We start from the raw sequence: 12,028 nt of genomic DNA on the forward strand, positions 1-12,028 counted from the left end.
GCGTTAGTATTTTTTAGGTAAATACCCAGGAGAGGAATTGCTGGATCATGTGTCAGTTCTATAAAATATTTGGAAGGAAACAAGACTTGGGTGAGGAGCACTCAATAGAGTATAGAGATGTCAAATTATAATCTCATACACCTGAAAATTATATAATGTTTTTAACGAATGTTACCCCAACAAATTTAATTAAAATAAAAAAGAAAGCTGAGGCTCAAGGTTAACTGAACTAGAGTCAGTCAACTGTCCATTCACTACATGAAGCTTGCTGAAGAGCTCTGAGCCTGGGAGCCCCACTCCGCGGCACGGGGCCGGGCCCTCTGACCCCCACTGGCCCTCCGAGGGACGGCTCTCTGTTCCAGGGTCCCCCCTGCCCTCCTCCCTCACTCCCTCCATGCCGAGGGTGCCAGGGGAGATCCTGCTGCTTCCTGACAGCCGAGTTAATGAGGAAACACCGTCAGACGCAAGCAGCTAAGAGAAAATTCATTAAGTTTTCACCAGGACTTCTTCTCGTTTGATTACTTCTTCAAAAAGTGATTTGATGATCAGTGTGACTGTCTTAGCATGAGGGGCTCGTCCACGCCGAGAGACGAGAGCTGAAAGTGCCACTTTTGCCACCGGCAGCTCCAGTTTTGACCTGTGGGTGGTTCACTCAGCCTCTTTGTCTTCCTCACTGAAACATTTCCCTGTCTCAAAAGAAGGGCTGAGGGCCTTGGTTCTTCAAGGCCCCTCCTCTACCCGAGCGAGCTGCCCCTGACCCTCCTGATCCTGGCTCTCGCCCACTGCTCTTCCAAATTCTCCTCCTTGAAAATTCAGACTCAGCTTAAATTCTTTACTCTGTGTCCATATCCACAGCCGGGTTGAGCCCGTTCCTTGAGCGATTTCCATCTTTCCTGCCCATTTGGGACTGTTGCATTAGACCTTTTCCTGGTATTTTAACTTCCTACCCTTTCCTGTTCATTTTATCTTCCATGTTCTTCCAGAACACAAGTTGGAACACACCAACCCCCACTTCAGAAATCATCAATGGCTTCCTACTTCCAGAAACATTTCCCAAAGTCTGGTCTTTTTATTTTTTGAAAACCAAGTATAGTGCCTCCAAATAAGTAAAAAGAAAGTTTGAGAACCAATTCCAATTATATCGCCCATGGGGATTTGAAATGCCAGTTACCTGGGTTAAGACTTTGAGAAGATTTAACAATTCCCCAATTTTTTCACTATGAAACTTTTTTTTGCCCAGTAAGTCTTTATCTCTAATGAAAAGAAAATCTGGTCCATAGGAGAATGTCGATTTTCCGTAGGTGGGCATTTAAACTCTCCCTAAGTCTGTCTTCAAACTCCTTTTCCAGCCTCGCCTTTTATGATACCGCGCTCACACCCGCGGCCTCTGTCCGCCAGGGCCCCCATGTTCCCTGACCTCGCCACACGCGTGTGCTCCTCCGCTTTCAGTCACGCGGGGGCCCCTTCTGAAACGGGTGCTTGCTCCGCCCACCCAGCCCCCACACTCCACGTCCCTGTGAAAGACGCCTCCTCTGGGGAGCTGCCCCCACCCCCACCTCCGCCAGATGAAATGTTTTCTTCGTCCTACGGCGCGTTGTCTCTTTTTCCATGTAATTCAGGCTATGGTAAGGCCGATCGTTTACGGGCTTGTCACGCGTGACCCCGAGGGTGACGTCTCCCTAAATGTTGCGCCCCGTGCTGGCCCTGCAGCTGGATCTCCTGACATTTTGTTTCCACTAGGCTGTTAGTGCACTCTGGCTTTCCGGCCAATTTATTGTGCCCACCCCTGATTCTTACTATTTTGCCTTCATAACCATTCTTGATCTTCCCCTGGTCCCGAGAGCCAAGTAACTACACACCACATAGTTTTATAAGCCAGTGGCTGACCCATTTCCCTGTGACAACATTTATTCTTAGCCGGGAGCAAAGTCGTTCAATCTCCACCACAAAGTGAAGTCCTCAAGGCCTGTGTTAAGCTCACGGGCTTCTTTCAGGCACTTGTGGGCGTTTCCCAGGCTGGTATTTTAGCCATTTTAGCCGCCCCAGGATGAGGAACCATATGGCACTTTTTGCAAATCGCACCCTGAGGCACCATCCTGCGCCACCAGCCCAGCTGTTCTGAGACTTCACCTTTGCAGCTAGAGGAGCGAGGTGATGTGCCGCAGGCCAAATGGCTCACCTCCTCGCTCGGGCAGCCTGGGCCGTGCTTCCTCACCCTTTTCCAGCACCTCCCTCCGGTCTGGCTCCTCCTGCGAGTTCATTGTCTCAAGCCGTTTGGCATTCACAGCGTCTGCTATCTGCTTTTTCTGAGCTTTCTCATAATTAGATGAACCACATCAGCCGTTGCCAACCAGAATTTGTCTGTGGAAAGGAAACGGCGATATGTTTGTGCTTTGAAGGTGTTGATGAGCAATTAGGCTTTTTCGAGCATATGGAGCTAATGTGTCAGTCAGTCAATAAACATTTATCGAGAACCCACTGGTGAAAGGGGCTTAGAGAACAAACGAAGTAAACAAACGCTTCCTCTTGGCCAAGTCAGACACACGCCCCAGTGAGGAGACCCTCCTGCCCCCCAAGCAACGTTTAATAGAACATCTGACTCTCAAGGGGCTTCAGGGGTCATCTGACCCCGTGCCTGAGCCCCGGCGGGAAGAGGGACTCACATGGGGTCACACAGCAGAGCCAGATTTCCAAGCTCAGTCCACGAAGGACCACGACCAGCTGCACATGGCACGCGCTCGCCCTTCTTTGCATGCCCAGCGACATGTCCTGGTTCCAGCGTTCGTTATCTCCTGCCCAGATTGTTATCCAGTCTGCCCGTATTCCAGCCGCTCCGAGGAGTTAAGGCATTGCAATCATGAGAATGTTTTTCTACTGAAATGACATCTCTCTTACCATATATACCTTCTACCCATGGGTCATTTTATTTTTTAGTTAGTTTCAGGTATACAGCTTAGCGATTAGACATTTACATCCCTTACAAAGTGATCACCCTGATAAGTGTAGTGCCCATCCGACACCAGGCAGGTAATACACTGTTACTGACTGTATTCCCTAAGCTGCACTTTACACCCCCGTGACCATTTTTATAACTGCCAATGTGTACTTCTTAGTTCCTTCAGAGAAAGGCAGGTACCATGTGATTTCACTTATAGGTGGAATCTAAACAACAAAACAAATGAACAAACAAAACAGAAACAAACTTAGACACGGAGAACAAATCGATGGGCGGGGGTTGGAGGGATGGGTGAACGAAGGCTGTCGTGTGAACGAGGGGACCGTGTGACGCAGTTGGCCTTCCTCGCCTCTCCTCCACCTTCTAACCAGCATTCGCTCTGTATGGTAGGTCCCTTCATCTGGGCTCCAAGGGCTCCCTCCCATCGACCCACCGGATGTCGCCCACATCTACCCGGTTCCTGCCAGCATTCGGCCAGTGCTGAGTAGATACCGAGTGGAGGTAGGGTGCCGGAAGGGTCCACTTCGTCTTTGGGGCTAAAGGGCGGTTGGCGCCTTGCAACACAGTGGTGCATGCTATGAGGGGAATTGCAGGGTGAAAAGGAGACATGGGCCCCTCCCTGGGAGGGCCCTCAAGTCACTGCCCAGACCTTTCCTGGAAGAACACGCCGTGGTTCTCGGGCAGCACGGCTGGCTTTCGCGCAGGCTCCTCCTCCCTGGGCCTTTGAGTGACAACTCTGCTGGTCCTCGCCTAGGTTCTTTTCTGGGGAGTCCGAGAAATGAAGAAGGTACAGCTGCTGTCCGTGGATCGTCCTCAGGTTCTCATCGAGTGTGGGGGACGAGGCGTCAAGTCCTGTGTGATCCAGAGCTACAAGGACAACCCGAACTTCAGCGTCCAGGCCGACGCGTTCGAAGTGGTGCGGGCCCCGGTCCTCCCACCCGCTCGTCCCCTTCGGGCCCGCAGATGGGACCCACTTTTTCCTCACGTTGGCTTGGGAGGGTGTTTTGGAGGTTGGGGTGTCCACTAAGCCTGCGAGTAGGAAGAGTCTAATTTAGTAAAAAGCCAGAATTGCAAAATGGGATAAAGCAGACTTTTGCTGTTTTATTCTGAAAGGCTCCAGGTTAGATCATCCAGTAAATCCAATCGGGTTGGCAGTGTTCCCGAAGGGTCGCCCCCAATTCATCAACAGCAGCATCACCTGTGGACTAGTTGGAAATGCAGGTTCCCAGGCCCACCCCAGTACTACAGAACCAGAAACTGGTTGGGCTGGGGCCCAGACTTCTGGTTTATCCAGCCTTCTGGTACATGCCGAAGTTTGAGAGCCACTGGCCTAGAAGTAAACTTATTTAAATGGTTATTTAAAAAAAATTATTTGTACACAGAGTGGCAGTCGTTTACATGTGTATGCTCCTAAAATGTTTTTTTTTTTTTTTTGCATCTGTGCTTTTGTTTAGTTCAATATTTCCACATACTTTTTGTGCCCCAATTTGGAACTAAATGTAAAGAGTTTGCTTTGTCCAACCCAGACAGCACCAGTGGACACACATGCTAACTCAGCAAAGACTAGAGTTAAAGAATGTGCATGGTGTGTGCAAACCTTTCTCCCCAAGCTCTGTTGAGTTTTGGGGGCGGGGGGGGGGGTGCCAGGGGAACAAGTGGGCAGGGCCCTGGCTTCTCGCCCTCAGTTTCATTTGAAACAGCTCACCTTTCATCTGTTTTATATCTTGGGCCTGGGTAAGCGTTCATTTGAGTAAATAATTTATTTTTGGTAAATAATGACAAAATAAGAAAATTCGCGACTACTGCCATTTGGAAGTGCGTGATTCTTGTCATTTAAGCTTCGGACAAACTGTTAGTGCCACTCCCCGTATTGTGGGTGATGACCCCCTGGCTTGGGAAGGCGATGCTCCAAACTTCCGGCACGCTCCAGGGTAGCTTGGCTTGGAAGGATGGCATGACGAGGCACGGAGAGGGAGGACGGGTGCCCGGGGTTCTTTGTTCCTGCCCCGAGACAGGTCGACAGGGCGCCAGCCACCGGGCCCGGCGCAGGCAGTGCCCCGCCTTCACCCTGCCCTCTCCCCGCAGGAGCTGCCCGAGAACGAGCTGCTGCACCCGCCCCTGAGCATCTGCGTGGTGGACTGGAGAGCCTTCGGCAGGAGCACGCTCGTGGGCACCTACACCATCAACTGCTTGAAGCAGTTTTTGTTTAAGTCCAGGGAGCCCCTTGCCCTCCCCTCAGAGGTGGATGGAACCCCGCGCGGGCCAGGTGGGCAGCTCGTCCTAGATTCCAGAGCCACAGGCGACAAAGCCACAGGGCCTGCAGGTGCCTTCCCCGGGGGCCACACAGATAGGCCCCACAGTCAAGCGGGTCTTTTGGCAGAACTTGCTCCTCAAGGCCCCTCTACTGCTGTCCTGGCCACATGCTTACTTTGAGGCCGACATCTGAGAAGGCCTCCCGGAATATTACTCAAACTCCCCTCTGCTTCACCCCCTGGCATTTTTCTGTGTTTGATGGTGCTTGAACGTGTTCTGTTTCAGATCTCAGGTGCACAGAGTTGAGTTCATTGCACTTCTCTGTCCATGCTGTACGATTATCACTGGTCTGTTCAAGGCTTCTTATTATTTCTGCCCTTCCCCATACCTTATTTCTCGTCTTCACTCCCAGCCTCCTCCCCTCTGTGGACCTCACACCCCCAATCCTTATAAAATACAAACCCACTTAATTTACATTTATGATCTGGCGCTATAACTTTCATTTGGTTTTCTGATCTTTTGACCCAAAGCTACGTGTTAAGCTCTATCCATATCGCTGTGTGCACGTTAGCTCATTGCCACGTCCCGCCGCGTCTACCAAACTCTGCTTTTCCTTTTCCCTCGTACTGGACTGCCTCCAGCTCCCCACTTCCACAAACAAAGCTGTGATAAATTACCACGGTTCATTAAAATTACGCCGAGAGATCGATAACAAGTACGACCGTCTATCGATTACCTATTATGTACCCGACGCCTTACATCCTGATCTCATTTATCCCCCCAGGAAGATGACTATTTTCACTGTCATTTTATAAATAAAGAAAACGAGGTTCAGAGATGTTAGGAACTTGCCATATTTGCATCCAGACCTTCTGATTCTCAGCACCGGGTCCCTGAAATGATCACCCTGTATCGTGGCCCAGTCGCCTGACCCGATGTGCTTTCATTTCAGCTCTTTCAGATTCACTGATAGCCACTGAGCCCTCTGGGACCGTCAGCTCCTCCCAGGAGCCCCCGACAGATCACATCTATGTGGATGTTGAGCCGCCTCCCATAGTGGTGCCTGACTCTGCCCAGGTTCAGCAGGCCGGCCTGGTTGACATCCCTGACTCCTCCCCTATGCTGGAGCCTGAACACAATCAAGCAGCCCAGGAGCCGCCAAAAGATGGAAAAGCTAAGGTCAGAATGTGATCCCTCTTCATATTTCCAAGGCTCATGAGAGTTTGTATTGGAGGCTTTAGAGACTCATCCTCCCACCCAACAGCTGTGCGCCTGGGGGAAAGTGACTGCATGTTTCTGAGCATCCGTTTCCTGGGGGTTGTAAAGTGGGGATCTTAACACACGTCACAGCACTGTTGTAGGATCAGATAAGTCAACGTATATGAGGTTAAAGTGCTAGTCAAATGGGACAGTCACATTCGGTCGAACAGGAAGTCTTCTCAATTCATTGGCTTGAAAAGACGATGGTTTCTTCATCCGGGTCTAATCCACGGATACTTAGAACCCACTTTGTACAGGGTCATGTGGGACAAAAAGATGTGTCTTCTGGATTCTGAAGAGAAGGAATAAATGGATAAACAGGTTATTAAAAGTTCACTTGTTAAAGTGGTAGAGATTGTTGCAACCGTAAAACCTGCCAAGACCTCTGCCACCTCCCAGAGGGCACCAGGAAACCAGTCAATCGCCAACATGCAGATCCGTGAGGCCTGACTAACAATCTGTCTTCGTCCCCTGCCAGGATGCTAGGCAACCTTCCCGGAGGTCTACCAGAAGGAGAAGGAGGACCATAGCAGATGAATCTGCTGAAAATGTCATTGACTGGTGGTCCAAATATTACGCTTCCCTGAAGAAGGCACAGAAGGTAGAGTCTCCCCTGGCCATGACAGTCACGGGGCTCCATAAGAAAGCACGGCGTCCTCTATCCACTATACTCAGGTGGGATTCTGTTAACTATAGAAGAATTTAAAGCCTAGAAGGACCAGGGACCCAACATTGCTAAATCCCCACCCTCTGGTTGAAGCTGGAAGGACGCAGGTTCTGTGTGAATGCTGGAAGGATGTGCTCTCCAGCAGGGCATCTGGAGAATCTGCCCAGGGCAGGCTCAGGGAGATCCAGCCTGGAGAAATGGGGTCTCTAGACAGGAAGGCATCAGTGAGGCGGGCTTCAGATACCCCTGGAACTACCCAGGTCAAAGGGCCCCAGGTCTCCAGAAGGATTCTGAGTTCATACGGGAAACTATCAAAGTAAAGGCAGAAGTCTTGGCTTCAGCAAATGGGAATAATCAGGAGGTTTCCAGAGCAGGGACTCATACACATGGAACAAGACAGAACTCAAATCACAGCTGGAAAACCAGTGGAGTGCGGGCCTGGAGATTGGGGCCAAAGATCAGTGTCTGAATTTCATAAGACATCCCATTCCCGAGTAAGAAAGCAACGAAAAATTAGGCAGACGTTATCATTGTATGTAATGGAATAGAAAGTCTTCTGATTCTTTAGTTTGGAAAGACCATAGTTTCTTCATCTAGGACTATCCATGAAGATAGTCCAGGTCTTAACAGTGAGCCTTCATTTGGGGCTAATTAGGGACCATTTGAATTCTCTCTTACAGTGGCATCTCTGAGACTGCAGAGGGCTGAGATAATTAAAAGTCTTAGCAATCAGGAATGATAAAGAGGCATGACGGTGTTATTAATCTTGTCTCCCTCTTTTCTCAAAGGAAAAAGAGAGAAATCACAAAGAGAAAAATGGCAATACGGGTAAGTATCTGTTCTGGGGACACTGGAACATAGAATGAGGCCATTTGGGTGAGAAAATTATAAACTGGAAGCCGTGGAAGGTACGTTGAGGTCTACTCCCTCATTCGCCAAGGGAGGAAACAACCTCAGAAGGATGACAGCACTTTTAAAAGGTCATGTAGCTGATGTGAGAGCATCTGGGACCAGATCCCAGGTCTCCTGAGTCCAGGTCAGCGCTGGAATCAACCCTTTGGCTCATGTCCCTGTTACTGACAGTCTTAATGTAGAAACAGCAGAGTAAAAATAGACGTGAGCTGGGGTGACAGGCCAAAACCAACAGGATAACCTTTCATAGAGGTGACCTGGATTTAGGTTCCAAAACTCAGTTTACGAGGGTTGGATAGATTTGGTTTGGCAGAAAGCAGAGGCCTGGGATTAGAAATGACCTCAAATCAATTCAAGCCAACGGTAGGTCTTGGCCCCAAAACAACAGCAACACGACGTGGCCAGTGCTGTTTCAGGTGACGCTGATAGAAGCAGGAAAACCAGAGTCGGGCTCAGTTCCTCGGACCGGCGTAGTTAGCATATTTCGTTCTAAGACCAATCCCATGACAGAAGCAATGCTGTCTTCATTCTGCAGATGATGAAACAGCTACACAGAGAATGAGTAACTCACCCACGTTTACACAGCTAGAAAATAGCAGAGCCAGAAGTCTGTCTTAGGCAGTTTATTTCTAAATGCTGCTCTAAAAAAAAAAATTACTGAGTAATCTCTCTACATTTGTGACTTTATGTGTAAGACCCTTAACATATTTGAGCCTCAGTTTGTTGAACCGGATGAATCTCAAGTTCCTAAACAGATCTGAGAGGGGATGTAATCGAAAGCTTTGGAGAGTGTCCGTCCAGGGTATTCTTTGCTAGTTGGATGACCGGGCAAGTTACTTACCCTCTCTGTGCCTAGCTTAAGGAATTCCTACATAAACCAAGACAGGCCAGCACATTGTCTGGCTCCAGGGCACCTGTTGACATTGTGTTGATATGTAAGTGGCATCTCCTTGGGTCTTGCAGTTCACAGACTGCAGGGCTGTATGTAACAATCCTACAACAAAATGCTACTATTTCTTTTTGAAAAGAGGGGTCATAACACGTGCCAGAGCAAAGGGAAAGAGGGAGCTTGGCTCTGTCTCTTCTCAGCTCAACAGCCACGAGAAGTCTAACAATTTCCACTAAATATCTACAGAGGCAAAACCAGACGAGGTAGTGGTGACTATAGAAGATGCCCCGAAGAAAAAGAAAGACAAAATGCACAAGAAGAAACTCAAAGAAGATGAAGTCCCCAGCCTGGCCGTCTTGAAGGTGTGTGAACACAGCCATCGTGGCCACGGATGGGATGGGAAGCTCAGAAAGGGGATTCTGTTCGCACTTCAGTCAAGTAATACTTAGTAATGCCTTTGTCTGAGCTCACTTACTTGGTCTTCATTGCAATCATCGATGCAGAGAAATAAGCTTTAACACGCATGCAAGCCAGGACGGTGGAGCTTGCTGATTTTCCATTGTCTGCATTCTCATATCGAGAAGGGACAGAACATACATTGGATCCAGCAAGGTGATTTTGAATGTCACCTCTTGGAGCTTGACATCATCATGCAGATGTTTACACACTCAAAATAGCAGGAACTTTGACTCTAACTAAGGTCAGCTCCATCAGACCAGTTTTAACATTAGCCAGAACCTATTGGCTAGAGGCGTATTGATGGATATGAAAATTGGGGGTATGAAAATTATGTATCTAGATAACAAAGTTAGGTAGGTAATTTCGATAGGAAATTTAAATGTTATTATATTACCAAATCTAAAACTCAATCCAATTTTGTATTTTTAAATATATAATTTATATAATAAATATATAATTTCCTACTTGGAAAATTTATGTCTATATACATTATAATAAAAACAAATATTCCGTCACTTTATATGTGTTAAGAATTAGATGCTTAATGAACATGTATTGATTTGAATGTCCTCAAAATATCATAGTCTATATCTCAAGCAATGACATCACTTAGCTATAAAAAGCTTTGTCATATTTATATTTATATTTAAAAAATTTTTGGTTTAGCTATAGATTTCCTGGAATTTCAAAGTTTATCAGAAAGGTTTTATGAATTTCAGAGTGGTAGTTAGTTCCAGGAATACTGAGTCAATCATATTTTTTATTTTGCTAAAATCAATTAACAGCAGCCTCTAGGTTTTTCCAAGGGATGTATATCAAGTCTGGCTTTGTAGAATCTTGTCATTTCTCATAAATCAACCCTGGGCCTTCTTTTCTCTGACACACTCTTCTTCCTTCTCCCTAAAGATATACGATGGTGACCTTGAGAGTGAATTCAACAACTTCGAAGACTGGGTGAAAACCTTTGAGCTCTTCAGAGGCAAGTCTATGGAAGATGACCATGGCCTTGATGGAGACCGAGTCATAGGGAAGTTTAAGGCAGGTTCCAAAGTTAACTCTTTTATTCAGGTCTTTTCTCCATAAATATCAGATCTGACTCAGTTATGTTAATGGGATTTGGTGCAGAATGTGTATAAGGAAAATCCCTCATCTTTACCCAAGATCCTCTCTAGAACCCCACAAGATCTAGCCCAGTCTTTTGGGGTATTCGGTTTATGGCCAGTGATGTAGGTTAGAATTCAGTCTAGTGGGAACATAAGGAGACCAAGGTGGTTACCTAAGAGGATCAAATGAATTTTACTTGGCTCTTCTGGCCCCTGACCTACCAAATGTATGAACTATGCAAACCTACCAGTTAGATGACTACACTAATCCAACAGCACAAACCCTTCATCTGGAAGACTCATGGTGTCAGCCTCAGAAAGCAGTAGCCAGCACTTATCACACGGGGCCCTCTGTCTGCAGTGTGGTGTGCTGGAAACGGCGCGGTGTTGCAGTTTGCCGGTGTGGATTTTGATCCTAGTTATAGTGCAAACTAGCTTCACGATCTCGAGCAGCACTTGACCTCCTTAAGCTTTTGGTTGCAGCATCCGAAAATAGGAGCACCGTAGTCAGGACTGAATGAGATAATGGGAGGAAGCACTAGCTCAGCATCCCGTCTCACGCGCCTCTCAGGTAACAGCCCTGGGGGGAGGGTGTTGCTACGCCAACCCCCCATTCACTGAGGTAACATCAAGAAGCTCCGATGCAAGCAGGTCCCGTGAATTTCCCACAGACACCCAGAAGGCAAGGAGAGTGCCAGCCCAGGTCCCAGGCCCCAGGTGCCAGGCAGTGCTCATTTTCCCAGCGCTGTACCCTCTGTGGTTTTTGGTGGGGCATATGACCATGTTGTTTCAATGAGTCGCACTATGTGGTTCCAGGGCTCCTTCTGCATCTACAAAAGCCCCGATGGTTCCGGCAGTGAGGACAGCGGGCAGCTCAGAATCCAGCAAGGGATTCCACCCAGCCACCCCGTCAAGGTCCTGGTCAGGGTGTACATCGTGGCGGTGAGCTGTCCTTGTTTACTCTGTGGGCCATCTTCGTCTGCTTGGGCTGCCATAGCAGAATACCCCAGACCGCGTCACTTAAAGCACGGACGTGCATGTCCTCAGTTCTGGGCTGGGAGCCTGTGATCACGGTGCCATCGGGGTCGGTTTCTGGGGGAGCTTCTCCTCCTGGCTTGTGGGTGGACAGTTTCTTGCTGTGTCTTCACATTTCCTTTCCTCTGTGTGCGTATAGAGAGGGAGTGAGAGGGAGACAGAGAGAGAGAAAGAGAGAGAGAGAGAGCTCTGGTGTCAGTTCCTCTTCTTATAAAGCCACCATTGTCAGATGAGGGCACCGCCCTTACGATTCCTTGAACCTCGATTATTAAGGCTCCGTCTCCAACTAGCTGGGAAGGAAACCAAATAGGCCAGAAGCAGGAAGCCCAAGGGCAAGAGCGTTAGAACAGGGCGGCTGTCACTACGACATCCTTCTGCTGTGACTCTGCTCCTGCACTGTGGCAGTCAGAAATTTCATTTTGAATGTATTTCCAAGAAAAAATATCGTCTGCCCTAGGCTTCCTGCCTTCTGAATACAAGAGGACAAACTTTAA

General features: G+C 48.2%; 1 protein-coding gene across 1 annotated transcript in view; it reads left to right on the plus strand.

Annotated features, from left to right (window-relative positions):
• FER1L6 (fer-1 like family member 6) overlaps window positions 1-12,028 on the plus strand; it is a 108,199-nt gene that overhangs the window by 71,817 nt on the left and 24,354 nt on the right. Inside the window, exons 23-31 of the mRNA XM_016166440.2 lie at window positions 3,347-3,457; window positions 3,711-3,872; window positions 5,042-5,222; window positions 6,162-6,388; window positions 6,948-7,070; window positions 7,925-7,964; window positions 9,184-9,299; window positions 10,303-10,434; window positions 11,316-11,441. Coding sequence (XP_016021926.2) covers window positions 3,347-3,457; window positions 3,711-3,872; window positions 5,042-5,222; window positions 6,162-6,388; window positions 6,948-7,070; window positions 7,925-7,964; window positions 9,184-9,299; window positions 10,303-10,434; window positions 11,316-11,441 — 1,218 coding nt within the window. The remainder of the gene's footprint in view (window positions 1-3,346; window positions 3,458-3,710; window positions 3,873-5,041; window positions 5,223-6,161; window positions 6,389-6,947; window positions 7,071-7,924; window positions 7,965-9,183; window positions 9,300-10,302; window positions 10,435-11,315; window positions 11,442-12,028) is intronic.

Source organism: Rousettus aegyptiacus, unplaced genomic scaffold (genome assembly GCF_014176215.1).
Source record: "Rousettus aegyptiacus isolate mRouAeg1 unplaced genomic scaffold, mRouAeg1.p scaffold_m13_p_15, whole genome shotgun sequence".
In the NCBI taxonomy this organism is placed as follows: domain Eukaryota; kingdom Metazoa; phylum Chordata; class Mammalia; order Chiroptera; family Pteropodidae; genus Rousettus; species Rousettus aegyptiacus.